The following is a 27,240-nucleotide window of genomic DNA, read 5'->3' on the forward strand; positions in this document are numbered from 1 at the left end:
CCCAGGCAACACCTTCCCACATCCGAGGTCCAAAGCACGCGTACTCAAGCCCCACCCAGCCCTCCTGAAGTATGACTTCATAATAATTGGCAACTTCAATCATTTTACAACCAAGATAAAAACTACGTTGTTTTCCTTTATGCTTTGAAAGTTTACATTGTAATGTTTAAATTCAAATCTACATAAACTGATGCCTCGATATACGGCTCTAGCTGTAAACAAAGATTATGATTACCACTGTTAGTTTCCACAATGTCATGCTTGTAAACAAACAACAATGTTCCTAATATTAGTAGCCTCGACACTTCAATAGATTTCTAACAATAATGAAACAAAGTTCGTTTTCCTTTCTTTCTGTTCTAAAACTTAAACTGTATTGCAATGTTGTGTTCATTAAAGTTATGTTTTTTGGCAAACACTGACTTTTGTCTCTCTAACAAAAACATCATGCTTAGATAACACTACACTTCCGAACAACCCAACTTCGTTACGCCAAAACACTCATACTCCCACTCCAACTAGAAATCCCAGGTAATTCTCAAAAATGTCAAGCAAGTTAAGAGTTTCCTAATAACAACTTACAAAAATACAGTTTGACCACTCTACTCTACCACAAAACAATTTGAATTCCCCCTTGCACATTTTACGACCTTTTGAAATTAGCACCTGCTCATACATTATAACACTACACAAAGATTTCATTTCCTTAAAACACACGTATCCAACCTTCCTTTTGACTTTACTAGGGAAGCCTAGACGACTTTATTTTCAATATACCCTATACCCCGGACAAAAGCTACCCAGCTATTACCAGAATGAGCTGGCCCAAAGCGCCCTTTGATTAGTGTAGTGTTTGAACTACACTCATGCGGTAGATTGTTTGTGAGGTGAAAAGTGCTACGGGGATAACGCTAGCTGTAAACAATTCCAAGCATGCCATTTATTTCAAAAGATCGGCTTTCAAATAGCCTGCGTCATGTTGCAGCCAGACGTATCACCAAATCCTTGATATACTGCCAGGCTGCTTTCAAGAGATCGTGTGTATTAAATTATAAGCAAGATTTAAATCCTCGCGTTTCCAGGTATGAATTGCAAGACTTACTTGTCTTTTGCCGAACAATTGAGGAAAAAAACCCTGAGAAACAGCAAATACATGTCAAAAAGCAAGTTTCTTTGATTTGTCAAACATGCACGAAAGCGAATGTTTCCAAATTTATATTTAAGCAACATGACCTTTTCCCGACATTAACAATCCGTCACGCAAATTGAATATTTCTCAAGTATTTCCTTCCATGAATGAAACTTTTGTTTGAGAGCGGAATATTTTCTCAGAAGAAAGTTTTTAGACCGTCGCCTCGGACATTATAACACTGAAGTGTGCCGTGTGAAATCTTCGTAGTGCAAAAAACAATACTTTCACTGCTGATTCCATCTGTTGAAAAAAAAAACATTTACCGCAGTTTTCTGTTTTTTAACGTGGGGACAGTGGCTTCATTGTGAACTAAGGAACGGTTATATAGGTTTGGCTTCGTCAGTTGGAAGAGCTTAATCAAGCTTAAGGGCCGAAAATTTCGAAGTCCACTTTGACTGGTTTGTCAACTTTTGTTATTCAACTGAAGAGAAATAGTTAACAATTATTCCATGAGCCCGCGTTGGATACGAGGTGGTAAATATTGAATGAAACATACGAGGAAAGCGAGCCAGAGAGTTTTCTTTCCAAGATTTTCCTCGAACAATCCCCTCTAAAGTCGTCTAAATATCCTGGAAATTGTGACAACAGTTAAGATTTACGAGAAGATCCGAAGCAAAAGCTTTTCTGGAAACTACAAGTCTTGTGCAAGTCGAACGAAGCAAGTGTTTACATTGTACTTCTTTACGGCTCCACGGCTGTCATCAAGACTGCTATATTATTTGAAGCGAAATTCAGCTTAAAGTGGAACAGGTTTGTTGAAGTATAAAAGGACAAAACCAAGATTGAAAGGTAACAAACTTTACGGAAGTGCTGAGCCTAGTTTTATGACGTACACTGAATGAAACTGTGTCAGTTTGCCGTTCTTTCGTAAATTATTTGATGCTTTTCTACTTTATTGACTCGCTCTTGTTGTGTGTTTACAAGTGTTATTAATTAAACTTTTCGCATCAATCCTTTTGTTTTGCGTAGTTAATTTTACTATGGCATTTCTGTGGTTGTGGTAGGCACCGCTGATTATTTCTTGTTCATAAAGTTCGCCAAATTTGCTGTTTTTCAACCATTTTTCCGATGGAACTGTCGCTTCCCGTAGAAAAATTTTAGCTTGGCAAAAGTAACGCAATCATTTTCCAAATAAGGTCAAACTAAGGTATACGAGCTGACAACCGGGATTGAGTGAACCAATCAGAATGCTAGAAATGCAATATCCGTGGCTGAAAATTTAATAATTATTGATATATTGTATTGCCCATCTTTTCGATTTTCATTGTGATTTTCTTGTCCGTGACATTGTTTTGCTTTTGGATTTTCGGACGGTCTGTAGTCAACATAAGTTTGTAAAAAAATTTCGCATATTGTGATTATAACGAAAATTAAACCGAAATCACTACATTTCGAAATAAAACAAAAATTTTATTGTCATCAACAGTAAGTAAATTCAACTTATCGTCGTGTCCAAGGGAGGACAATGTGGTGTTTCATTTTTTTATGGTCTAAACGGTAACCGCTTCGGCTTGATAGAGGTGTCAGTCTTAGTTGCTACATGTATTTCAAACACTACACTCTCCGATTGGAGCACTCGTTCTTGTACAATTTGTTGATGATGGGACAAAAGAACTGTAAAAGAGGAAGGTGAAATGTTTGTAAGAATAATTTAACAACATTGATGGCGAGTAAACTGTGAACAATAACTTTATTAATTCTAAGAATGAATGTGTGTTATGTGTAACACACAAGTATGAAAGTAGTAAAGTAACGACACAGTTCAAAGTTCAAACTTAACCACTGTTCCTTTAAGGTTACATGTCCAGACAACATTATTTTATATTTGAAACAGCAACATGTGAATTCCATAGAAAGCACTTTTAACTTGAAACAGCAATATATTTAAGTATGACTTAATATTGCAGAATTTGCTTTCAACTAAAAATACTTACTGCCTGGATAATTACATTGTCACACCAAGTTCCTGGTGTTGACATTTGCTGAATGTAGATCTTGCCAACTATTGTTAGAAACGCTCTCAACATAAAATTCCGGATGATTATTCAAGTGCCTAATATACCAGCAGCACGAATTTGAAAATGCAACTCTGCAGTTCCATACAGTTGGTGTGAAACTGACCTAAAAAAACAGTCTCCACTCCCACCAACATCATAAGGCATTAAACTTATTAATGAAAGTCTCTCATTAAGAGATACCCAAGGCAAATTACAACTTTCATTTGCAGGAAGCATACCTCCTTTTAAATTTGAACTTTGGAAAATATGACCAAAAGCGCTATTGTGACTGAAGTCAGACTTTGTTTGAAGCATGTCAATTGATAACTCTTTCTGTTTACCAGTGCAATACTTGTATCTTTTTTTCTCTTTCTGTTTGTTTATGAAAAAAAAAACATATTTACTGTAAAAATGTTCAGAGTTACACAAAATAAACCATTTCTTGTAATTGCTACAAAAATTTCTAATATGTGAGGAGCTTGGGAAATTATGTTTCAGTAGTTTTTAGTGCAGAATGCACTATTGTGATGGTTTGGTGGGTTGGCGTTTGCTAAACCCCTCAGGCGCTAAAGCACTATGGTGTAAACTTTTAATCACCAATTAATGAATTAATATCAATTAATTAATTATTTCTGTAAAGGGGAGAGGGGATGGAGAGCACCTGACCGTGTGCCCTTGGTAAATCGGGGAGTACATTACGATACTTATAATTTAAGAACTCAAGGTATATATTTGTTTCAGAAAGCACTATGCTCTCCTTGTGGTACAATTCTTTCTGGAAAAAATATTTTGTGCTAAACGCATGCGCAGATCAGTCTACATCACGAACATTGCGTTTTTAGTGCAGAATGCACTTTTGTGATGGTTTGGTGGGCAGTCGTGTGATAAACCCCTAAACCCCTCAAGCGCTAAAGCACTATGGTGTAAACTTTTAATCAGCAATTAATTAATTAATATCAATTGATTAATTATTCCTTGTGGAGGGGGTGGGGGTGGGGAGCACCTGACCGTACCCCTAGGTAAAACCTGGAGCACATCTACGTTACTTTCATATGAAGATCTCAAACGTATATATTTGTTTCAGAAAACCCTTTGCTCTCCTTGTGGTACTACTCAACGTTCTAGGGCAACGTTCTTTACGCCAAACGCATGCGCAGTTTAGTCTACATTTTTTGCTGGAACTCTCATGAACATCGCTTGTATTGCGTGTTTGTGGTAGGATTCCTGCAGACTTCGTGGCGCCAAGTAAAAACCGCAAATTAATTAAATTAGATTTTGAGACTTTCACAGCGCTTTCGTAATTAGGTATGCAAAAACTTGCACCGGGATTTTCGGCGTGAACACCTGATAACCAGGAAACAAATATCCTAGCTGTACTGCGTTTTAAAAAACCTGTCGAAAAAGATGTTTTTTGATTAGATTTGTTTCTTTAGTTTTTGAGAATCGTCTTTCGTGCAGTCTAAACCGTAACTTAATTAAATTAAACAAATGTCATCGATGCCGCCGTAAAACAAACAAAAAACAAAAGTTTCATGTTATCGCATTTTCAAGGAAGACAAAAGTATTTTGTTACAAACGAACAAGTGTCGTGTTAGTGTGTTACGTTTGCAAAGATTAGCGTAAGGAACACCTGGGAAAGAGTACAAGTAGCCTGTGAACAGTTTTTCCGAAAGTAAAATAAAGCAAATAAACACGAACATATATAAAACATCATACTTTCAATTGTTCCATATTGCATTCTGCACTTACCAAATCATCAAGATTTTTCTTCTGCAGAAGGATTCGTGTAGACTCCGTGGCCCCAAGTTAAAACCACAAATTAATTGAATTAGACACTAAGGTGTCATAGCAGTTCATGTGAAATAATTCTTAAAATGGCAACGCTGTTTTCTTAGAAAAGGTGATCTAGCATCTCATAATTAATTGATAATATCTGTGTTATAATCAATGTCGCCTTGTTTGCAGATAATAAATCACGTTACCATATCATCATGTTACATCCGTTTTCGACAAAAACAAAAGTGCAATGTTACATGTTTTTGACAAAAACAAAAGTATCTCGTTTGCTGTTTCAATATCAAACTGAAATTCAAGCTATCGAAAATTAAAATAACAGGGACGTGTTTAGAAATTTTGTATTAAAGCCTAACGTGGTGTGCTTTTCAATGCGGTTGAATTCCTGTAGAATCCGTGGCGTTAATTTAATTAGGCATCACAGCGATCTGCGAGAAAAACAACAATATCATGTTACATCCGTCAGTTCCTTTCCTTTGATTTGTTCTCCATCGGTTGAACTAACCTCCGTTTTATTTTATAAAACCTCTGCCGCTTTAGTGTTTAACATGCTTTCGTGACGGTTCCGACATTTCTTGAAAGAAATCTTCACACTACGTGCTTCTCGGCTTCATGCTTGAGTGAGCGTGTGACGTGTTCACCAGACCGTGGCGAGAGCATGATCTGGTGCACGAAATGCTTTAGCGACAATTTCAGGGAAAAAGCCGCAATTTTTAGCGACAATTTCGGGGGAAAAGTCGCAATTTCGACATTTTATGCTTTGTAATTAATAGTTTGTGCTCTGCTCGTGCACAGTTCTGAAAATTTGTATTTTTTTAGGTCTTTTTCTAAATGCTGAAGGGGACAATGCGGTATGATTCTTGTAGAATCCGTGGCGTTAATTTAATTAGATTTAAACGCATATCATAGCAGAGAGAAAAACAAAGGTATCATGTTACAAACCTTTGCACGAAAAGCACAAATATCACGTTTGCTGCTTCAATACTGAACTGAAAGGTGAACTCATTTGACTTATTCTCAAGCGAAATTACCCTGGAAAATTATTATCATGCTGTCGATTGATTGGCCATATCGCATTCTGTACTGTCCTTTGAGTCTCTGAGTGTAAGTCTACTTCTGTATTTCTTTCTTCTGAGCAATTTAGTAACTCTACGAACAGAAATTCGAGATGGTTCTCTGTCTCGTTTCCTGTTGCTTTTTGCTTTTTTCACAGCCTGAGATTTCTCAGCATTTGTAGAGATCATAGCAACAGAACAACTCCTATCGCCATTCTTTCCAGCTACAACACAGACATCTCTTTCATATCTCTTTATAAGCTTACTATCATAATTATTGTGGGTATCATTTATCGAAGTCTGGACAGAACTCTGTGCACGACGTGATTTGGTCACGTTATACAAAAGAATGCTTCCGGTGCCGCATTTACTCGACTGAACAATGGTTCGGTTGTATTCGATCGCTTCATCTGACTGAACAATGGTTCGGTTGTATTCGATCGCTTCATCTGCTCTGATGTCGTCTACACCGTGCAAATGTTTAACGCAAATGCGAGCCTCATCACTCGATAACGCCGTGTTCTGATCACAAGCAGGCTGGATCACAAGTAATGATCAAGTGGCTCAACAGCCGCCGAGCTACATAACTCGGAAAGTTTGTTATTTGATCACAAGCCATGATCAAGTGTGCACAATGGCCGCTGAGCTATACAACTCAGAGCATTTGCTATTTCACCACAAGCAACGGTCAGTTTTGGTCGCAGTTCAGCAACCAAAGACGACAGAAGAGGCGATTCTTGAACGAGAACGAAAGTAAGCAGTTTTACTAAGTACACAATCTAGCGACCAAACGAAATGTTCTAGCGAATTCGTGAAGCACGCGTGCAGAACAGCGACAAAAGACGACAAAAGGGACGATTCAATGCGAAAACGAGACTAAAATATCGTCGCACCAGTTTCGCGGCCGAGACTTGCCCCTGCAAAAATCAACCGGGGCGGCCAATTTGGAGTCACCTGCGCACGCATTACGGCTCGATTCATTCCGCATAACAGTGCACAGGCCTACCAACTCAAAAGACACAGGAAGATCCTCATACCCAGGGTCTTCGTTCCCTTTGACCCGCGGTCAGGAAACGAAGCCTACGCAGAAGGGACGAAGACTCGAGGTACGAGAATGACACAGGACCCAAAACAGAATTAGGCTTGCGCTCTCCTTCGTCGAACGCAAATAGTAGCAATGCAAAACAAACTGTCTGATTGAGGGGGAGGAGGAGGAGTTACAGAATAGGAAGGAGGGAGAAATTGGCACAAAAAGTAGGGAGGAGGGAGATTTACCCTCCTGTCCCACCCCACCCCCCCCCCCCCCATTAAGGCCGGCATTCATAGTTCCTTGATTGCACTAATTTCATCAGTAGCTGTACAACAGACTTTGCTTTTTCACTTCAGCTTGCGACTTTTCCTCGCAGACTTTGTAGAAGCCCCTGGGATGAAGCCGGCTTACTCTCCTATCCTCATGACTGCTAAGCAGTTCCACCACTGTTGATAAGCTCGCAACAGTCATGTCATTTAACTCATGTTAACGGCACTTTTCTTCTCGCACCCCGCTTATGTACAAACTCTCGCTATAACAGACACAGAACGACGTCCCGAGCGTGTCCGCTATAACGAGAGTTGACTGTAGGTGGTAGTACAGAAGGTACAAAACACAGTTCACTGTACTCTTGATGCATAAAACAAACTGCACAGAGTGATACTGTTTAGGAGACTCTGACTATCTTGTTTATACATCAAGAGCACAGTGACCTGTGAAATGAGTGTGACCTGCATTTTGTACCAACCGGCGGCAATATGGAGTGGTTGCCAAAAATACGGGGGGGGGGGGGGGTAGCTTTTTGTGTGTGTGCACCCAACAATATTTAAGCAGGGTGAGTCATTAAAAATTCTTTTACAAAAAAGTTTGGAGGGGCTCCCTGGGTCCTTCCCCTAGATCCGCCACTGGTTTTAGTTAACTAAGAAACTGGCAAAGTGACTGGGATGTTTTGTTTGAAAAGCAAGGTGGGACAGTCAAATGATTGACTTGACCTTTTACTTCCAGGACTACAGCAAGCAAGGGGAGGAGAACAGAAGCTTCACTCCCCCCCCCCCCCTCTCCCAAAAAACCTTTTAACTTGAATTAATTGCTGCTAAAGTGAAATTATTTTTTTGAAAATGGACAGTAATCAATAGTAGTTGTAGGCTTAACTTCCGCCTCTCTCTAGCAGCTGGTAATTGAACCTATGGTATCTTCAGTTTCAAAATACTGTCAATCATATTAAATTGTGAACTGTTGTTCTTTTTTAAGCAATGGCATTTATAATGTTATCTGGCCAATGGGCCGGATCTTTTAGTCTGTTGTGCACAATTGTCTGATCAATTGAACTCAATAGGACTGTGAACTAACTACAGGAATGAATGTCACATTTAAAAGTTTAAATCAACAAGAAATCCCTGCACAGAAAACATAGCAAAATACTCCTGTGCAGTTAGAAAGGACTACTCAAAGGGGTGGTGTAAACAATATTACAAGACAGTGTTTGACCTTCCTATAAATCCTCTTATAAATGTCACGCTACATGGTAACGCAAGTTCTTTTGTTTAACAATCATTCAACACAGAAGATTTCAGCTATACTTTTATTTCCGTTAATTCCCGAAAATTATTTAAGACCCCCGTGTAAAACTTTATTGCTGCTACATGCATTATGTGCTGTTAATTTACAATTTGGAATTGCATGAGCAATGAACAAAAATTTGTAGTTTTGCTCTGCCAAAAACAACCAAAAGCTTCAAAAAATGTGGTTTTTAGTAACAAAGTAAACAGAACCAAAATAGATCGAAATGCATCGTCGACAATCTCTGAACTTGATTTCTTTTTTTGGTTTCCTGAGATACAAAATAAAGTACTAGATGTAAAACTTCAGTTTTCCCAAGTTTTTACTGAAAGTCATATGATGGCAGGGCTTGAGAAAAACTTGAATTCTTGGTTTTCATGTTACGTCATAAAATTCTGAAATCAAAATTTACTAGACCTAGTAAATTTTCGTTGTCATTAGGCGAAAGATAAACTAAAAATATATATTTTTGCACATTTCCAGATCGATAGTGTCATTCGTTTTTAAAACAGAGCATTTTGAATATTTGAGTTCTCCGTCATATGTGACATCAAGCTGAGTGCTGTGAAAAAGCTGTTTTGTTTGAAAAAAGGCCTTTCCTTTCCATTTTGTGCAGATTGAACATTTCAGATATAATAAGTGGTGTTTATGTGAAAGTGTACTAGCTCTTAAGCCAAGGATAGCCGCTGCTGTAAACAGAATTGAGTTCCAGATGGTTTCTCTGACATCACGGCGGCCATTACTGTGTCCCTCCGAAGGACACAGTTATGGCATCTCCATACTAAACTTTATAAATTTGCGTGGAAAGGTTTGGAAAATAACTCGTGAACATTACACCGCACAGACCCGAAACTTGGTGAAATTGTTTATCTATTTATCGTCTATAATATTTGAAATTCATAGCTTCTGTAGTTGAATGGTTTCAAATTTATTTTATGATTGCGTGACAGTGAAAACCAGCAATTCCAACGTTCCATTGAGACAAGCAGCAATCAAATTTCGCTTGCCCTGGGCAGTTGTTGTTGTTTTTTTTTTATGATTTAACCAGCACATGACTTCACCATCCTTGGGCAGTTAGTTGGTGCAAAATAAAGTAAACTTGGCAAAAGTCAAAATAATGCAAAGGATTTTTTCTGCTCAATCAGGAGCCAGCATTCGCAGAGCCATTCGGAAATGGTCTAGAGAGACTCGTTTCCCAGGGGCTCATTCCTGAAAACTTTCATCGCTTCGAGTTTTTCCAGGTCTACTTTGTTACCCTCCCCCCAACAAACTGCCCCTGGCTCTCTGAGAATGATGACTTCCTGAGTCCTTGCCTATTTGGCAAGTGAGAATAAAACGTTACTTGCCCAGCAGGAAAATCTACTTGTCCCTGACAACTGGACAGCAGTTTTTTGAGCCCGATAAAATGTTGTCCACAAATAAGTCAACACAAACTGAAAATTAGGAAAAAGAACAAAAGATAGTGTGGAAGGGAGAGTTAATGCAGGTCACACACTCAGTAACCCCCACCCCCCCCCCCCCCCCATATACACACATATTATTTTCATAATTATAACTATTCTACAGTGTACTAATCATAATAATTCACTATTTTTACTGAATACAAGCCAAATCTTTAGGAACAATGTTCAGAAATAGGAGCCAGACACACTGGACTACAAAAATTTGCTTGGCTCTACCAAAATCTCGATGAATTTTGTCTCTACCAAATGTTGAATTTGGTAATCGTGGACAGTTGTATTTTTCCGCTTGTATCTTAGAAGTTTTCCTCTTTTTCCACTTTTGTCGTGTATTGAATACTTGGCTTGCCTCGTTTTCATTTGGTTCAGTCGCGCAGCAACAATATGAGTACTTGTATCCTGGAGGTGCAATGGAAAGAAGAACTGCAAGCCATAGTAATTGTATGTAGTCGATGGTCGTTACAGTCTTTGCTGTCTTTCATGTTCACAGCTCAATTACCACGCAACAATTAAATTGAAAAGCGAGAACACTTGCTTGATGTTCTTTTACATTAAGGCATGTTAATTGAAAAATCTGTCAGTTTTGATGCTTGACAAAAAATTTGTCCTGTTCCGAGGCAGGAAGACGGCGCCTATGAAGTTTGGTAAGGCTTGGCAAAATCTGGTACATTTCAAAAATCACCAGGCGCACTTGTCTCACAGAACTGGTGACAGATCCTTTCCCAAATTAAACAAAAATTTGTCCAGTGCATCCGGGCCCATACTCTCACTTGCTATTGAAGTTTGCAAAATCTCTGAAAATTCTTAAGGTACCTAATATATCAATAATATTAGGGTCAGGGTCAGGGTGTCTATTAAACATGATTAAAGTAACTTTCAGTAATCTAACTCGATCGAACAGCAACTGTTCGATTGGCTTCAGCAATCGAACTCACAAGAAAATTTGTCAAATGAAGGCAACTGAAGGTTAGTTCGGTGATTGATCTCAATCAAACAAGTTTAAGTTTGTGGCTCGATTAGACACACCTGGGACATAAACTGTTATTATGTTTGTACATAATCAAAGTGTATAATCAAAACAATCTACCGGTAAGTTAGATGTCCAGAAAGTTCTCATCCATCACGCCATCTTAGCTCTAAGTTTGTCAACACTACAGCTGCTCTTTTTGTCCGGTTATTTTGTCGCTTTAGCAAGCCTTTTGGAAACTTTTCAAAGCAAAGGCAAAGGTTTCCAACTTGGATCAATCAAATGGGATTCGAGAAAGATGTCAATCAGTGATCAGTGAGCCACTGCCTCGATATCATTGCTACCGAAAATCAACATAAATTGAGGCTAAAAAATAAGAAACAGTCTTTCTTACCTCAACACCGTTTAAAACAAGCAAAATTAGTCCAATTTCTGGTATTTTGATCCCGGGATTTCCCGTGAGCACTGGCGCCTCTGGCGGCAATCGAGCGCGAAAATAGCGGTAGATACGTTATGTATGGGGAACTATTATGTCCCCCTGTCCCCAATATAAGTAATACTTCCCTGTAATGCTTGCCCCCTGCTTGCTTCACCAGTGGCGGATCCAGACCTTCAGCCAAGAAGCGGGGGGGGGGGGGGGGGGGGGAGGGCTATGAATATTGAATTCTGCGAAGAAAATTCCGGCACTTCAAAGAAAATGCGCTATTTCCGAAAAAATAAGGGGGGGGGGGGGGCCCGGGCCCCGCGGCACTTCAAAGTGGATCCGCCACTGTAATCACATACTTTTAAAAGTTCCTTGATGTACTCTCTACGTATACGCTTGGTTTACTTTACCTCCTTTTACTTACTTGCATAACTTTACTTGCTTGATGTCACCTTCTATCTTGGTTACGACAGGATATGGCTCCTGGTTTCGACTGGTTTCGAGAAATGGCTAATATTATTTTATTTCGCATGAAACATGAAATGGCCATTTTGTATTTCTTGAATCGTGATCTAGACCCCCCCTTTTTATCACCCTCAATACCTTTAAAATTTTCCGATTAATTATTTTAATCACCCCCCTTTAAGAGGGTCCCCAATAGGGTTTTCGGATCCCGCCATCCCGGCTAAAATTTTGCTTCAATCCCGTAATACCGAAAGTTTTGTTGGCTTATCCCGATCCCGACTATTTGTTGTTTCTTAATTCCTAAACTCAACGATAAAAAGGCCTTTAAGTGGTGTGTATTCCTTCCCAACACTAGTCTTGAAGTCTTAAGTCACCAACAATAAGCTAATTTTTTTTCTTTCCGTGTAACAGGCACGTTGAAAACACGGGTCACGTGTGTACTTCACAATAAACGCTTTGTGCAGCTTTTTGCGACGTTCACGAAGATCACAAGTTGACTTTCTATATAAGTAAAAAAAAATTTGTCACCGGACTTTTTGATCTTCTTCCTTTTAATTGACATTTCCCGAATCCCGCCACGTAAAATCGCCAATTCACGTAATAATCTACTGGTAAAAAAAATTATGCCAAGTAGGGTTTCTTGTCTGCCTTACTCGATCTGCTCGATCGCGGTTCACTCGCCGGGTTTCACTCCGGCTCCCCCCCAGAATCGTCGAGTGGAGCGAGCCGAAAAAAAACAGCGATCCATATCCCACAAGGTAGCCTGTTCTCAGGTTACCTTAAGGTTACTATTGTTAGCGGCTACTAATTTTAGCGATTTTAGCGAGTTGGGCAAAAATCGCTAAATTTAAGTACTTGCTAAAATTTGTCTCGGTCATATTTAACACGCATTGAATTAATACCCCCATCCGCAAGAGGAATACAAAATTAAATATAGTGGCCCTGTTTAACTATATGACAACGTCAGAGGGTAGAGCAACAATTAGGAAGGGTTGGGAGAGAGCAGGGTCGCTGTTATCGTGGAGAATATGACTGATTTCCCTCCACCTTCTAACATTTGCAATTCACCTTGTTCTTTCTGACAATGATAATGTTCGTTTCATTTCAAATGACTTTGCTTTATTGCTGAACATTTATTTCCATCTTAGCAATATATTATTATTATTATTATTATTATTTTAATTTTCGGAAAATCGCTAAATTTAATAGTCGCTAAATCTTGCTCAGAAAAAATCGCTAAAATTAGTAGTCGCTAAAAAATAGTAACCTTAAGGTAGGTCCCAGCTTGAGGTGAGGGTGTCAATGTTTATTACCGGTAATCAGATACGTACTTTTTCGATCAATGGCAGCACTACTAACATTACAGTCAAAACGGTGCGCAACAGAGGCCATTCCAACGGTACAGTACAGTGCGGTGCGGTGCGGTGCGGTGCGGTGCGGTGCGGTGCGGTGATGCAATACATGCACCGTATTAACCAACCTAGCCCTAACTTACCAGACACGATAACAAACTTCAAACCATGAAACATGTGCACAAATTTCCAGCACGGAAAATAACGAGGCAAGATGGAGCATTCTCGCTACTTTGACATTTTTTCTACCTAAATATTTCTTTTTGGAGTGATCTGCAGGTTACCTGAGATGTCAATTTTCTAGTGATGATAACAACTCTATTTAGCTGACCAGTATGGCTCAACAGTCGAATCGTTTTATAAAACCTGGAAAAGTCTTCAATCGATTAACACGTCAGCAGAAACACGCTTGTCTTATGACTGAGCAGGCGGGATCGCAAAATATAAACCAAATTTATGCTTGACTTCCACTGACGCGCAATTGTTTACGTGCGTGAAAAAATTAAGAAATTTTTCATGCGCGTAAACGCACCTAAAAAAATACGTGTCAGTAGAAATCGAATAGTAGTAGAATCGAGACACTAGAGTAAACCAAGGAAATAGAGTACATCAAGACACTAGAGTATAGTGCTAATTATATATTGAGGACATAATAGTTCCCCATACATGACGTTCCTACCAGTGGTTGCCAAAAATGCGCGGGGAGAGGGGAGAGGGGGCTTCTAGTTTTGTGTGTGCACCCAAAAAAAATTTCAGTAGGGTGAGTCATCAAAAGAAATGTCTTTATCAAAACTTAGGAGGGGGGAGGGGTCCTTCCCCTAGATCCGGCACTGGTTTTTTAACTAATAAACTGGCAAAGTGACTGGGATGTTTGTTGGAAATGCAAGGTGGGGCTCAAATTCGCTGTTTCCCTTTACTACAGTTACAGACATACAGTGGTGAAGCTGTTTGTTTTAAAACTTTTGTTTATTTAAAATTGAGCTCATAACAATGTGTATATAAAAAATATCAGAAATATAAAGTTCCACATTTAACGAAAAATGTTTAGTTGAACCGTTATTGTTCACACTAAACAGAAATAAATTTTAAGATAATTACAATCTCTATACAAAAATACAAATACTATTTTTCATTAGTCTGGAATGCAGGCACGCTCTAGATCTATTACTAAAGTACCAGTACATTTGGTGAAGCTTTACAAACAAATTACATTTGTTGTTAGGTAATAAGCCTTGAATACAAGCACAGTACTGTAGTAACGTCCTAAGTTTAAAAGTATTGAATGCACTGTGTCGTATTACTAGTCATACTAGAATACGAGCATGCAGTGCCGTATAAGCGTACTTAATAGATGTTTAACGCAAGTCTACTAATTACAAATCGCTTAAAAAGTACACTTCTGCCGAAATTCATCAAAAGGACAAATCTTTATATGTACGTATAAAAAAATCAGCAATGTAAAGTTCGATATTAAACCAAAAATATATTGTTGAATCGTTAGTTTTCATACTAGACAAAAATAAATTGAAAGTTTATTAACATCTCTATAGTTTTTAGCTAATTTTAATTACAAGTTTTTAAGACGTACCATATTTTCTTGATTAGATACCGAGTCTAAGAGTCTCCAAAATGGAGTTTATAAGCCCATCAAGCGCTTATTAGAGTTGTAGGTATAATGAAAAGATACATAGCTTAAAAATATTGAACAAAAACCATTGCCTCATAAACACGGGGCGTGAATAAACCGCAGTAGTCAATTAAACGCCGGGCACACCTGACCAAATATGACGTTCAACAACAAGAAAGTTGTTTAGAGCTAGTCTCAGGCACCTTGATCTCTTTGACTCTCACAAGTAATCTCAAAACATTCTTTTTTCTCGTTCGTTTTTTTTTGTCAGTGTCGATTGGGTGACGGGTAATTTATTCCCTCGTCCCAGCTCGCATGGAACGTACTAAGAACAATTTGAAGAAAGGGTAAGAACTTTGCCGTTCCTTCCAATTTTATTGTGCATTGTTTTATTCCAACAAGCAAGAAGTCCGTATTCTTCCAGCTCTTCAGTAGCAAATTATCTCTACACTCTTTTTATTTTATAAGAATGTAGTTTATAAGAATATCGAGGCTGAAATTTGCGAATTTTTAAGAATATTTTAAGAATAAACCCGAGGCTGAAATTTTAAAAAGAATTTAGTTTTTAGTTAAAACAAAATCAGGTATTTTCATTTCTGGCACTTTATCTCTGTGAGGAATGCTTTGTTTAAAGCTAAAACGGCCAGGCAGCAACGAAACGCAAAGGTACATGTGCACAATGTAACACGATACAGATCTGGACACCAAACACTTGTAATTGATTACCCAATACTTGCTAGACTTGCTAAAACGGAAATGTCAAACGGTATTTTCTAAGAATGTTCATAAGAATATTTTCACCCTAAAATCGGCAGAAAAATAAGAATATTCAGCCTGGGTCGGACAAACTGTATTCTTATAATAAAAAAAAGAATGTAATAGACTGTTTACCCAGTTGAAATACAAAAGCGCAACCTTTAAGTACTCGCTTTTTCAAACCTTGTCTTCCAGGCTTTTATTTACAGATGTGAATCTTGCCTTATCACGTTCCCTAAAGCTCCCTTAACGTTCCCTCAAGTAACTCTGATATCTAAATCAATCACATTTGAAACACTAAACTGAGATGGAGTCTCGTTATAAACGTTTAGTACTCGGAAAGGCACGATTCAGGCTTCTACTTTTCGAATTTTTCTGTTTTTTTTTTTTGGGCGCAATAAAACCACCCCTTACACGAGAGACACGGTAATGAAAAACTTTACTTTTCAGGGAATTCTCATAGCTTGTGGAAATAGTGACCTTTTTTAAAAACGTCTGTGATCAAAACAGTTCCATGTGTTGAAGCAGTCAACCGCGGACGTTCCGCGATATCTAAGCTACACGAATAACGAAACCAAACTTTCAGAACCAAACGAGTTCATCAAACCTGCTTTGCAAGTAATATTAGCGAACAATACGTAGGTGTCCTGTGTGCTCTGTGCACTCCTTGTTATAATGGCTCACTGACCACTAAGCCGAGGATCTTCGTATTTTAATTTTTACTCAATTTAAGGTGGCCTACTACAGTTTTCAGGGATAAATGAGCCCAACTTTCAACTATTTTGTATAATGTTCATTTATGTTTTATCTTTCTCTTATTACAAATTCTTGCCGTGATCGTTTCTCATATTATCTCTTCCATCTGTGGTTTCTCACGCTTTGAAATACAATTTTCATTTCGTTTTAAATATTTGAACACCTTGAATTCTTTAGACAAAATTCATGAACTACAGAGAGCAGAACCGTGAAAATTTGACAGGTGCTATGTGCTAATAACACTCAGTTACTATACTATTTGATCTCTCGATTTATAATTTAACGAGAGTAAAATAGTAAAACCGCGGCACGTTTAAAAAGAAAATGGCTGTTAGATGTTTTGCTCAGTGTAAAGGAATCCTACTAGCTCAATATTTGCTTGGTCTAAGGCTCACATATTTTTATTCTAAAATGTTATTTTTTTTTCAATTTCACTTTTTTTAAAAACACGTACCGTTTTAGCCTGCGTTGCATACGAACTAAACCCTGGTATAGTAAAGTATATCGAGGTTTTGTGACACGTCTGGCTGCGACGCAGGCTAGTACGGTTTTCGCCCGTTTACAAATTTCGGTTGCTACATGCATGGATATTTTTTTATATGGATGAGCCTTGAATTCGATTCTAAAACTCTCAGTCTCTTTCTCTGAAATCTATGTTTTATCGACAAAGTCGCTTCTCCCAGCACTTTTACATACCAGTGTTACACGAGACCAGAACCTTCGAGGCCTTGCTTGTGGATCTCTGTTGATTCGTTTAACGCTTTGATTTTCGAGACCGGTGAAAAGAAAAAGAAACTCTATAGATTAAAAATCTTGAAATAATAAGCTTGAACATTTTACCTGAAAGTAAATGTTAACATAAAATATGCTATAAGTCTTAAAAAGGCAACGCGGCAGCGAAATATTCTAATCTGGCATGAAGACATCGTCGTTTTCAAACAATTTCCGGTTTCACCGTCCACACGAAACCCGCGTTCGTAAACATTTCCACTCTGGAGAGTTTTTCCTGTCCCAGTTTTCACCGGATACGTGTGGATTATGGCCAATCCGCAAATAAAAAGTTTTCCGGCAAAACGAAAGCAGATACGTGTGTTTGGGACCTAAAACGTTAATTTCGAGTCCTGAATACTCTGACACGAGTGATTGCAGTAAAAATACAACCGGAATTCGTTATCTTAAGTTTCCTTTGCCCAAATTGTACCAAAATACTGGAACCTCAACTGAATACCTTAAGGTTACTATTATTAGTGGCTACTAATTTTAGCGATTTTAGCGAATTGGGCGAAAGTCGCTTAATTTAGTACTGGCTAAAATTTGTTTCAGTCGAATTTAATACTAATAAATTTAAGTACCCCTCTCCCCTCCCACTCCAACGGAAAACAATTTTAACGTAGTCGACTTGAAAAATTCTTTTAGAAATGGATGCCGGTAACTTTTGTTCTTCCTGGCAATGAAAATGTACGTTCAATTTGAAGTAAGTTTCTTCTCTTACTGAACATTTATAATATTTCCATCTTAACTTAATGTTCACTAAAAGTTGGTTTACACGATATCACTATTTTTTTTTAATTTTCGGAAAATCGCTTAATTCAATAGTCGCTAAATATCGCGCAGAAAAAAAAAACGCTGAAAATAAGTAGCCGCTAACAATAGTCACCTCAAGGTATTTTACTCACTCTTGGGAAATTGCGCAATTGGTGGAACCGCAGGTGAACAAAGATCACTATCACTGTTAGGTTAGGGTTAATTTAATTGGTAAATGTAGAGCTACTCTGTAGAAATGTTACCAATAAAACCATTATTATTATTATTATTATTATTATTATTATTATTATTATTATTATTATTATTATTATTATTATTATTATTATTATTAAGTAATAGCAGGCGCGGCGAAAATAAAACACAGTTCTATGGGAATAAAGAATATCCCAAGATTCTCAATAAAAATGCTATAACTTACTTCCATGCTGTAGAAGAAATTCACTGTCCCAGTTGGCTTTAAGGCTCAGCTGTCAGCAGTTAAGTCAAATCCCTCGTTTTTTTTTTTTAAAAAATAACTAAGAAAAGTTTCGCTACAGTACTTGAGTAAAAGCATACTGTTACAAGGCCGAACTACGATTCTCCATATAAGGAGAGTCCGTAAAGTGTGCTGTCTCAAAACTGGCCAAACTAGTAGGCACATTCCGCTAGCGCTTAAAAAAAAAAGAGAGGTTAACGTGCTTCCCTACTGAGAAGATAGTTCACGGCTTCAGCATTACCTTGAGCTGCCGCGATCTTCAACGGAGTGTCACCATTATTATCTTTTGAATTGACATTAAGACCACGGGACAGCATTGTCTCAATGATGGCGACATTGCCACCCTGCGCAGCCCTGTGTAGTAAATTCCTTCCAGATATGCTTGTCAAGGACAGATCGGCTCCTTTGTCTAAAAGATAGTTTACTGCCTCCATCTTGCCACAAAAAGCAGCAATCATTATTGGAGTGTCACTATTATTATCTTTTGAATTGACATCAAGACCACGTGATAGCATTGTCTCGATGATGGCGACATTACCACCCTGTGCAGCCCTGTGTAGTAAATTCCTCCCAAACTGCCCTGTCAGAGACAGATCGGCTCCTTTGTCTAAAAGATAGTTTACTGCTTTTATCTTGCCGTTCCAAGCAGCAATCATTAATGGAGTGTCACCATCACTATCTTTTGAATTGACATCAAGACCACGTGATAGCATTGTCTCGATGATGGCGACATTACCACCAAATGAAGCAGCGTGTAGTGAGTTTCTTCCATACTGAGCTGTAAGAGACAGATCGGCTCCTTTGTCTAAAAGATAGTTTACAGCCTCTATCTTGCCAAATAAAGCAGCAATCATTAATGGAGTGTCACCAGCACTATCCTTTGAATTGACATCAAGACCACGTGCTAACACCGTTTCGATGATGGCGACATTACCACCCTCTACGGCTGAGTGCAGTAACTTCCAATCTTCATTTTCAGTTGACTGAGTTTCACCTTTGTCAGCATTTACATCAATGGTGGTCTGATTGATGGTTGGGGCAACGGAACCTGGTGAATTGCTCTGCAGTAAACCACGTCCTAATTATTAAATACAAACAAGAAATGAGCAAAGTTTTAGAACCTAAAATTAATCTTTCAGAAAACCAACCTACATACTTGCATATGGTGTTAAATGGCAATTTCTGTAGCTGGATTAAGCATTATAATTCTTAATTATTAATAACTCTGATATTAAAGAAGCCCAGTAAAGGAGCTTCCTTAATGTTACACATTAAATTTTCCCGGAAACTTAATAAATTTCGCGAAAATAAATGAAGTAAATTTCGTGAGACCCAAAATTTGCGATTTGGCAGAAAAATCGTGTTAAAAGAAATTTTGTGACAATTACCAAAGACGTATCCTTGCTTGTGCGCGCTTTAAAACCCAACAACAGCGCCAGCTACACAGTCTACCAAAGACTGAAACAATCGTATAGCTTCAAAATCAGTGTAAAAGAGATTTTAAACCCACATCTTACGATTACAATAAACAGAACGGTAACAAAATAAAACATAGAACAGGTTGGAATGTGCAACTGAGACAATGGACAATGTTGAGTTTAATAAGACTAAAGAGGATCTTACATCAGGGTATTAAAGTTATTTTGTGTTTTTTTTTTCGTAATCGCAGAAATTAAGTCCCGCGAAAGTAAGTAACAATAAGATGCGCCACGGACGGTGTAACGTTAAAAAAAGCCCAAATACAGTCGAAGCTCTCATAAGCGGACACCGTCGGGACGCGAAAAAAGTGTCCATAACTGGAGCTGGCCGCTTATCTGGCATATACAGAATAAAATAAGTTGCACTTTGTTGATTTATTTTATGACAGTAAAATCACATGTATCCCAAGCTCCCTATAAATTTAAGCATTAACACTGCGAAACCAGACAACAAAGGTGAGGGCCCGGATTGTAATAGAGGGGATCTAGATGAAAATAGTAAAAACTGAATTTGTTTTTTCGCCTGCCAAGAAAGAAGGAGGGGAACAGGGAGCTTCTGACTAGAATAATTTGCTAGCATGAAAGAAAGTGAACCTTTAAATATTTTTATAAAATTCTATCTAAGTTTTTCATACAGTATTATATAATGGCGAAAAATGAAGGATATTTTTTAATCATTTAACTTTTGGTTCCATTTTTAAGTGGTATACAGGGACTTGCTGTTTAACTCTAAGATAAGTAGAATTCAAATGTACCTGAATCAGGAACTGGTTCTGATGTCAACTGAGTTGATTCACCTTTTGCCTTCTTAACATTGCCTTCGGTAACATAACTTGAACACAGCACCTTACGTTTCTGTCTTGAGTTAGTGGCTTCTTGTTCAGCAGCATTACTTTGAAGCTGCAGTGACTTGACAACAGACTGCTGGGGTACTGTAGAGAAAAACAGGTCTTTAAAGTTATGATAAAATAACATCATAATAATAATGATGATGATGATGATGACGGGAAGGAGTCAAAGGCAGGAGCCTCTGTTTGAGCCACCCTCTTCCCTCTCTTCCTTCCTTCCCAGTGTCCCCCCACATGCTTTTCATTTCCTTTCTCCTCAGGCTCCACGAGCTTACTTTTCCTCTTCCTCAGCCTGTACCAAAAAAAGAGGTCTCTGCAGAGGAGAGAGCTTTCAACGATGACTGTTTAAAGCAAATAGGAGGAGTTGCTATGGGTAACAAGATGGGTTTAAATTATGCAAGCTATATGACTTTTCACTGGGTATGTCAAAGAACAAATTGTGACACAATAAAACACCTTTATGTATCAACAGTAGATCAACAACAGGAGGCTCATTGATGCTGCTGCTACAGTCACATCCTGTTAAACTATATGAACTTGGGGATTACATTGCAATGCAGAAAATCTAGTCTGTTCATTTGCGCGTCCCCACGTCCCTGAGTCCCACGTCCCCGAGTCCCAGTCCCCATGTCCCCGAGTCCCAGCTTACACGACCCACGTCCCAAACACGCGTCCTGCGTCCCAGTTCCCAAGTCCCCGTCCCACTTTTAGTCACAGCCCTTTCAACCTGGGTCAACCCTACTTACCAGCAAACCGTTTTTTAAAACCCATGCTGAACTGGCTTGAAGGGATGAAAACCTCTCTAGTCAGTAAGACCTGCTGTTTGTTTCTTCAACAAAACTTCAATAAGATGCAGTTACATATAAGCAACCCTGACTCGGGTAAACATTAATTTTTGCCTCTCTCGATTTATGCACCTACATTAACATCAACCATTCCCTTGGGGGACCCAGGCAAGGGAGGGGACTTTGTAAAGAGCCCTGCCATCAAAATGGTGGGAGAAATTAAGGTCAAGGTCAATGAAGGTCAAGTTCTCACCCTATATTAGATCCTCCAGATTACAATATATTACTACCTGGATCATGCATGCTCTGCATCTTTTCCACAAGAGCAGCACACTGCTCCTTCCAGCTGTACTTCTCCTTATACCTCTCACAAAGAATTTTTGCCTCTTCCTGGCGAGTTTTCAGGTTATTCCAAGCTTTCTTGATTTCCTTGGCCCAGTTAGCGTTTGGATCTACTATGCATTGAGGACCTAGGGGCACTTCTCTCAGAGCGTCTGCTAGGCCTGAATTGCTAGTTAGAAGGAGTGGAACACCTTCTGATAAAGCTTCCAAAGCAGCTATTCCAAAAGCCTCTGTTCCTGATGGCATTAGCAAAAGATCCACTTCACAAAAGAAGTGAGCCAATTGTTTTCTGTCTTTGTAAAAGCGGCGCACAATCAGCTGTTCGCGGGAAATGCCATGACTGCATAATTTATTAGCCAGCTCCTCTTGTCTTCCATCAGGAGCACCAACAACCATCAGACGGTACTTTGGGTCATCCAGAGCAGCTACTGCTTTTGCAGCGACATCAAGCCCTTTGAGTTCAAAATCCTCAGCATCCCCTGTTCCAAAGATTAAGATTTTACATGTCTTTGTATCTTGGAATTTATGGCGTATGTTACAAAATTCATCAAAAATCCCTGGTGTTAAATTAACTACTTCTTTTCCTAACATGCTGAGGCTAGAAGAGAAACTATCCTTAAGCTTAGGACCAATGGTTACCACCATGTCTGCACTTTCACAAAGCTTTACTTGGGTTTCGTGTTCTTCCTGTCCAGCAGAAATAGCACCTGCAAAGTTCTTGTACAATCCCATTTCTTCTGTATTTGAATGCACCACATGTATCCACTTACAACCACACTTCTGTCTTATCACCTTTCCTTGCCATCCAAGCTTAATATCATGGCCAATTATAAAGTCTGTACTAAACCCTTCTGGTGGATGCCCCAGCAAATATACTGGATCCAGGCCCGGGCATTCTTCAGGTTCAACAATGTTGATCTGATATTGTTCAGCATCTTGTTTATCCTCTGGACTACACTTTGGTATCAAAAGACCAACCTTTACATTAGGAAGCTGAGCTAGGTGAATGGCTAGCTGTCTATTTAAGATGGAATGAGTACCACCCTTAGCTGACTGAGTCCATTCTTCTGCCAAAAGAGTAACATGTAAGACCATGCTTCTTCACATCCATCAATTAATGTACACACTACATTATACTTCTGTGCTGTTCTTGAGGTCTTCCTGTTATAAACAAGAATAAAAAAGACAGTCAAATGATTGACTTGACCTTTTACTTCCAGGACTACAGCAAGCAAGGGGAGGAGAACAGAAGCTTCACTCTCCCCCCCCCCCCCCTCTCCCAAAAAACCTTTTAACTTGAATTAATTGCTGCTAAAGTGAAATTATTTTTTTGAAAATGGACAGTAATCAATAGTAGTTGTAGGCTTAACTTCCGCCTCTCTCTAGCAGCTGGTAATTGAGCCTATGGTATCTTCAGTTTCAAAATACTGTCAATCATATTAAATTGTGAACTGTTGTTCTTTTTTAAGCAATGGCATTTATAATGTTATCTGGCCAATGGGCCAGATCTTTTAGTCTGTTGAGCACAATTGTCTGATCAATAGAACTGAATAGGACTGTGAACTAACTACAGGAATGAATGTCACGTTTAAAAGTTTAAATCAACAAGAAATCCCTGCAAAGAAAGCAAAGCAAAATACTCCTGTGCAGTTAGAAAGGACTACTCAAAGGGGTGGTGTAAACAGTGTAACAAGACAATGTTTGACCTTCCTATAAATCCTCCTATAAATGTCACGCTACATGGTAACGCAAGTTCTTTTGTTTAACAATCATTCAACACAGAAGATTTCAGCTACATTTATTTCCGTTAATTCCCGAAAATTATTTAAGACCCCGGTGTGAAACTTTATTGCTTCTACATGCATTATGTGCTGTTAATTTACAATTTGGAATTGCATGAGCAATGAACAAAAATTGGTAGTTTTGCTCTGCCAAAAACAACCAAAAGCTTCAAAAAATATGGTTTTAGTAACAAAGTAAACAGAACCAAAATAGATCGAAATGCATCATGAACAATCTCTGAACTTGATTTCTTTTTTTGGTTTCCTGAGAACTGATATAAAATAAACCAGGCATAACTAATCGATGACATCAATGAAATCAATGAGCAATCAATAGGTAATCGATAGATAATCAGTTGATTAGTCATTGATTATTACCGATAATCAATGAGTAATCGATGACTAATCGATAGGCCACAAAAAATTTGGTCATCGATTAGTCATTGATTGCATTAATTACTCATCGATATCATCTCGTGGTTGTACACGCCATAACAATCGGTTACACATGAAAAAGCACAGAAAGTAAAAGTGCTTGCAGCTTTTCCAGTGCGTAATGTAACTCTGTGTAACTGCTTATGACAGCTATCCCCCTAAGCCGAAGCAGTTTTACTTTGCTGACAAACATCCACCGAACAAAATCCATAACCACGTAGTCGATTCTTGTCTACGTACTTGATAGTTTCATTTTCAGACTAGTTGGGTTTCCTGTTCAGTTGTTTTGTTATAAATAAAGAGTAGGATGAAGTGAAATATTGCACAATTAAGAATCAGCTGTATTTGGGATTAGCCCGTCACGTCTTGACCTTTTGTGAAGGCGTAATTATTTTCGTCAACAGGAGTGCCAGTTATAAAGCAAAATATGACTAACAGATAAAAAAAATTACAAATGAAAAAATGGTACAATAAAGCAAGGAATGTGTCTTTTGTGTGCAGTATAATAGTCGATGAGTAATCGGTGGGTGATCGATGAGTAATCAATAACATCAAAAGGTAATCAATTACATCAATGAGTAATCGATGTCATCAATGAGTAATCCATGGCATTGATGAGTAATCAATAGGCCACAAAGTTTTGGGCTTCGATTACTCATTGATTACTCATTGATCATCTCCAATAATCAATGACTAATCAACTGATTACCCATCGATTACTCATTGATTGCCAATTTATTGATGTCATTGATCATCGATTAGTTATGCCTGGAATAAAGTACTAGATGTAAAACTTCAGTTTTCCCAAGTTTTTACTGAAAGTCATATGATGACAGGGCAGGGTTTTCATTAAGAATTGTAATAGTAGGAGAATAGTGTAAAGTAACCGGAGAATGATTTTTAAAGGTTCCGCATCTTTATAAAAAAAATAGTTACGTGCCTTTGAAATTTAGCCAGAGAATTTTATGTAGTAGAAGGAGAATTCTCCGATCTCCTATGCCTAATGAACACTCTGAGGGCTTGAGAAAAACTTGAATTCCCTTGAGACAAGCAGCGTATTTAATTGAGCTTGCCCTGGGTAGTTGCATGCTTGTCTTTTTTTATAATTTAGCCAGCAAGTGACTTCCTCATCCTCGGAGAACCAAGGGCAGTTAGTTGGGACGAAATGAAGTAAACTTGGAAAAAGTCGGATTCAGAACAGCAAAAGTTTTCAAGAAGGGCTGAATGAGCCCCTGGGAAATGAGTCTCTTTGGTCCATTTCCAAACGGCTCTGCGAATGCTGGCTCCTAATTGAGCAGAAAAAAAATCCTTTGTATTATTCTGCCCAATCTAACAGCAACTTTATGGTCACTTTCGTGTGTTCTAACACAGGGGTTGTTGGATCCGCTATACTTTTATTTAAATTAATTGCCACCAGAGAGGGCCGAAAAAAGCCAGGAAATCATTTCTGTGTAAGAAAGAAAGTATTTTCAGATCCCCCAGGAAATTTTTGTTTGGATCAATCAGAGGTATCATAAATATGGCTCGGTAACCTGCGCAATGCATTGGCGGCCATTTGGCATACTTATCAGGCCTGCACGCAGCATAAAAAATTGCACACATTGCAAAAAAAAAAAAAATTCCAGTTGGCCGAAATATCCAAAAAGAAATGAAAATTCAAACGTAGTATGGGTAGAGGTAGAGAGCTACTGCACGTGCTGAATACTAATAAGGCGGTGACATGACAAACGCCTATTTGACGTGCCATTTCTTTCTCTTCAGACATGTGGAAACAAAGTACTTTTAGCCACGCTGAATTTTAGAAGAATTTTTAAAACTCAAAGACACGTGGCAGTAAAATTAAAGCTACAGAAAGAGGCCTCCTGAGAGGAAAACAAAATCTTCACATGCAAAACATACAACTTGTACATTTCCTCTAGGCCAATATTTATTTATATGCAAAATTAAAGTGAATACCCAGTCCACCATTTGGTCTTGTTGCGTGCACTTTTGTGCTTTTTTCCGACAACCTTTCTCAAATTAGCTGTATACACTGAGGGACTGAGAGGGGGGAGTTAATGCAGGTCACACACTCAGTACACCCCCCTCCCCATCAGTTCCCCCCTTTTACAATAACAACCTTAATGTACTTTTTACAATACTGAGTGAATTCTTGCACGCTGATTGGCTAATTTTCATTGTCAATAAGATTACAGACGCATGAAACTTGTTGCTGACGCAATCAGCGAAGGTGTTGTCAAACTTTTCAGCACTGATTTTAATAAGCGCTGTATTCTTGGTGAGGCGAGAATTATATTACGAAACTAGAAGTCTTCAATGAGGAAATCATCTAAAATTTATTGGTTAAAACTTAAAAAACCATTGCAACCTAAGAGCGAAAAGATGAGGATGTTTATTGAGGATTCAGACCTGAAAATCGGCGTTGAGCGGGAACATGTGTTGTCAATGAAATTAAGAAGCTCAACCGGGTTTTAGCGGATTATTTTGTGAACACTTTTCACTGGATTAAAGGTTAGTTGAACAATTCGAATTTTCTCTTGCATTTCTGGCCGTATTCTTACCAAACTTTTAATTGACGAGCCTATGATTCTCCGAATTACAGCGACGAAATTTAGATTCTGTGGCCGTACGGCAATCGCATCTTCCTCATGCATTTCTTTCCTTCATTTTAAAATCAGTTTTGGCTTTTTTGTTATTATAAAAAAACAAATTGACATCAGTTTTTTATGCGTCTGTCCTGTTATTGATGATAAATTTTGTCATAACATTGTCAAAGTTTGTTGTAGATCCACTCGCCTAGGGGCTCGTGAATCTACAACACTTTGACAATGTTATGACGCAATTTATCATCAATAACAGGACAGACGCATAAAAACTGATGTCAATTTGTTAACTTACACTCACATGATTTTACAGAGAGGAAATTAAATAAAGTACGAGTACTGGCTGCCTGGAATAACCATAAGGGCTAGTGGAGCCAGGTAGCCAGTTGACATTGGCATTAAAGAAAAATAAATTACAGGTCGGCAAGAGAACAGATTCACACATAAACAGAAAGAAAAAGAAAAAACACACTAGTAGGGAAGTCTATAGAGTTATTGTTACATATGAATATA

General features: G+C 38.4%; 2 protein-coding genes across 5 annotated transcripts in view; both read right to left on the bottom strand.

Moving 5' to 3' along the window:
• LOC144632191 (D-inositol 3-phosphate glycosyltransferase-like) overlaps positions 1–11,511 on the bottom strand; it is a 76,303-nt gene extending 64,792 nt beyond the window's left edge. Inside the window, exon 1 of the mRNA XM_078490788.1 lies at positions 11,450–11,511. The gene's annotated coding sequence lies outside the window, so the exon portion shown is untranslated. The remainder of the gene's footprint in view (positions 1–11,449) is intronic.
• LOC144632258 (uncharacterized) overlaps positions 1–27,240 on the bottom strand; it is a 181,478-nt gene that overhangs the window by 152,443 nt on the left and 1,795 nt on the right. For 2 of the 4 annotated variants that reach the window (XR_013566874.1, XM_078490865.1), the window contains exons 2-3: positions 21,857–23,069; positions 20,689–20,865 (exon numbers count right to left, since the gene is read on the bottom strand). Coding sequence is in view for 3 of the 4 variants with exons in the window: in XM_078490865.1 (XP_078346991.1) it covers positions 20,689–20,865; positions 21,857–23,003 (1,324 nt within the window). In the remaining variant the exon portion in view is untranslated. Of the gene's footprint in view, positions 1–18,541; positions 19,534–20,688; positions 20,866–21,856; positions 23,070–27,240 lie in introns of those variants that run through there. The other 2 variants (XM_078490866.1, XM_078490864.1) reach the window with 2 other exon arrangements.

This window comes from Oculina patagonica, chromosome 12 (assembly GCF_052425735.1).
Source record: "Oculina patagonica isolate OP01 chromosome 12, crgOcupat, whole genome shotgun sequence".
NCBI classification, from domain to species: Eukaryota; Metazoa; Cnidaria; class Anthozoa; order Scleractinia; family Oculinidae; genus Oculina; species Oculina patagonica.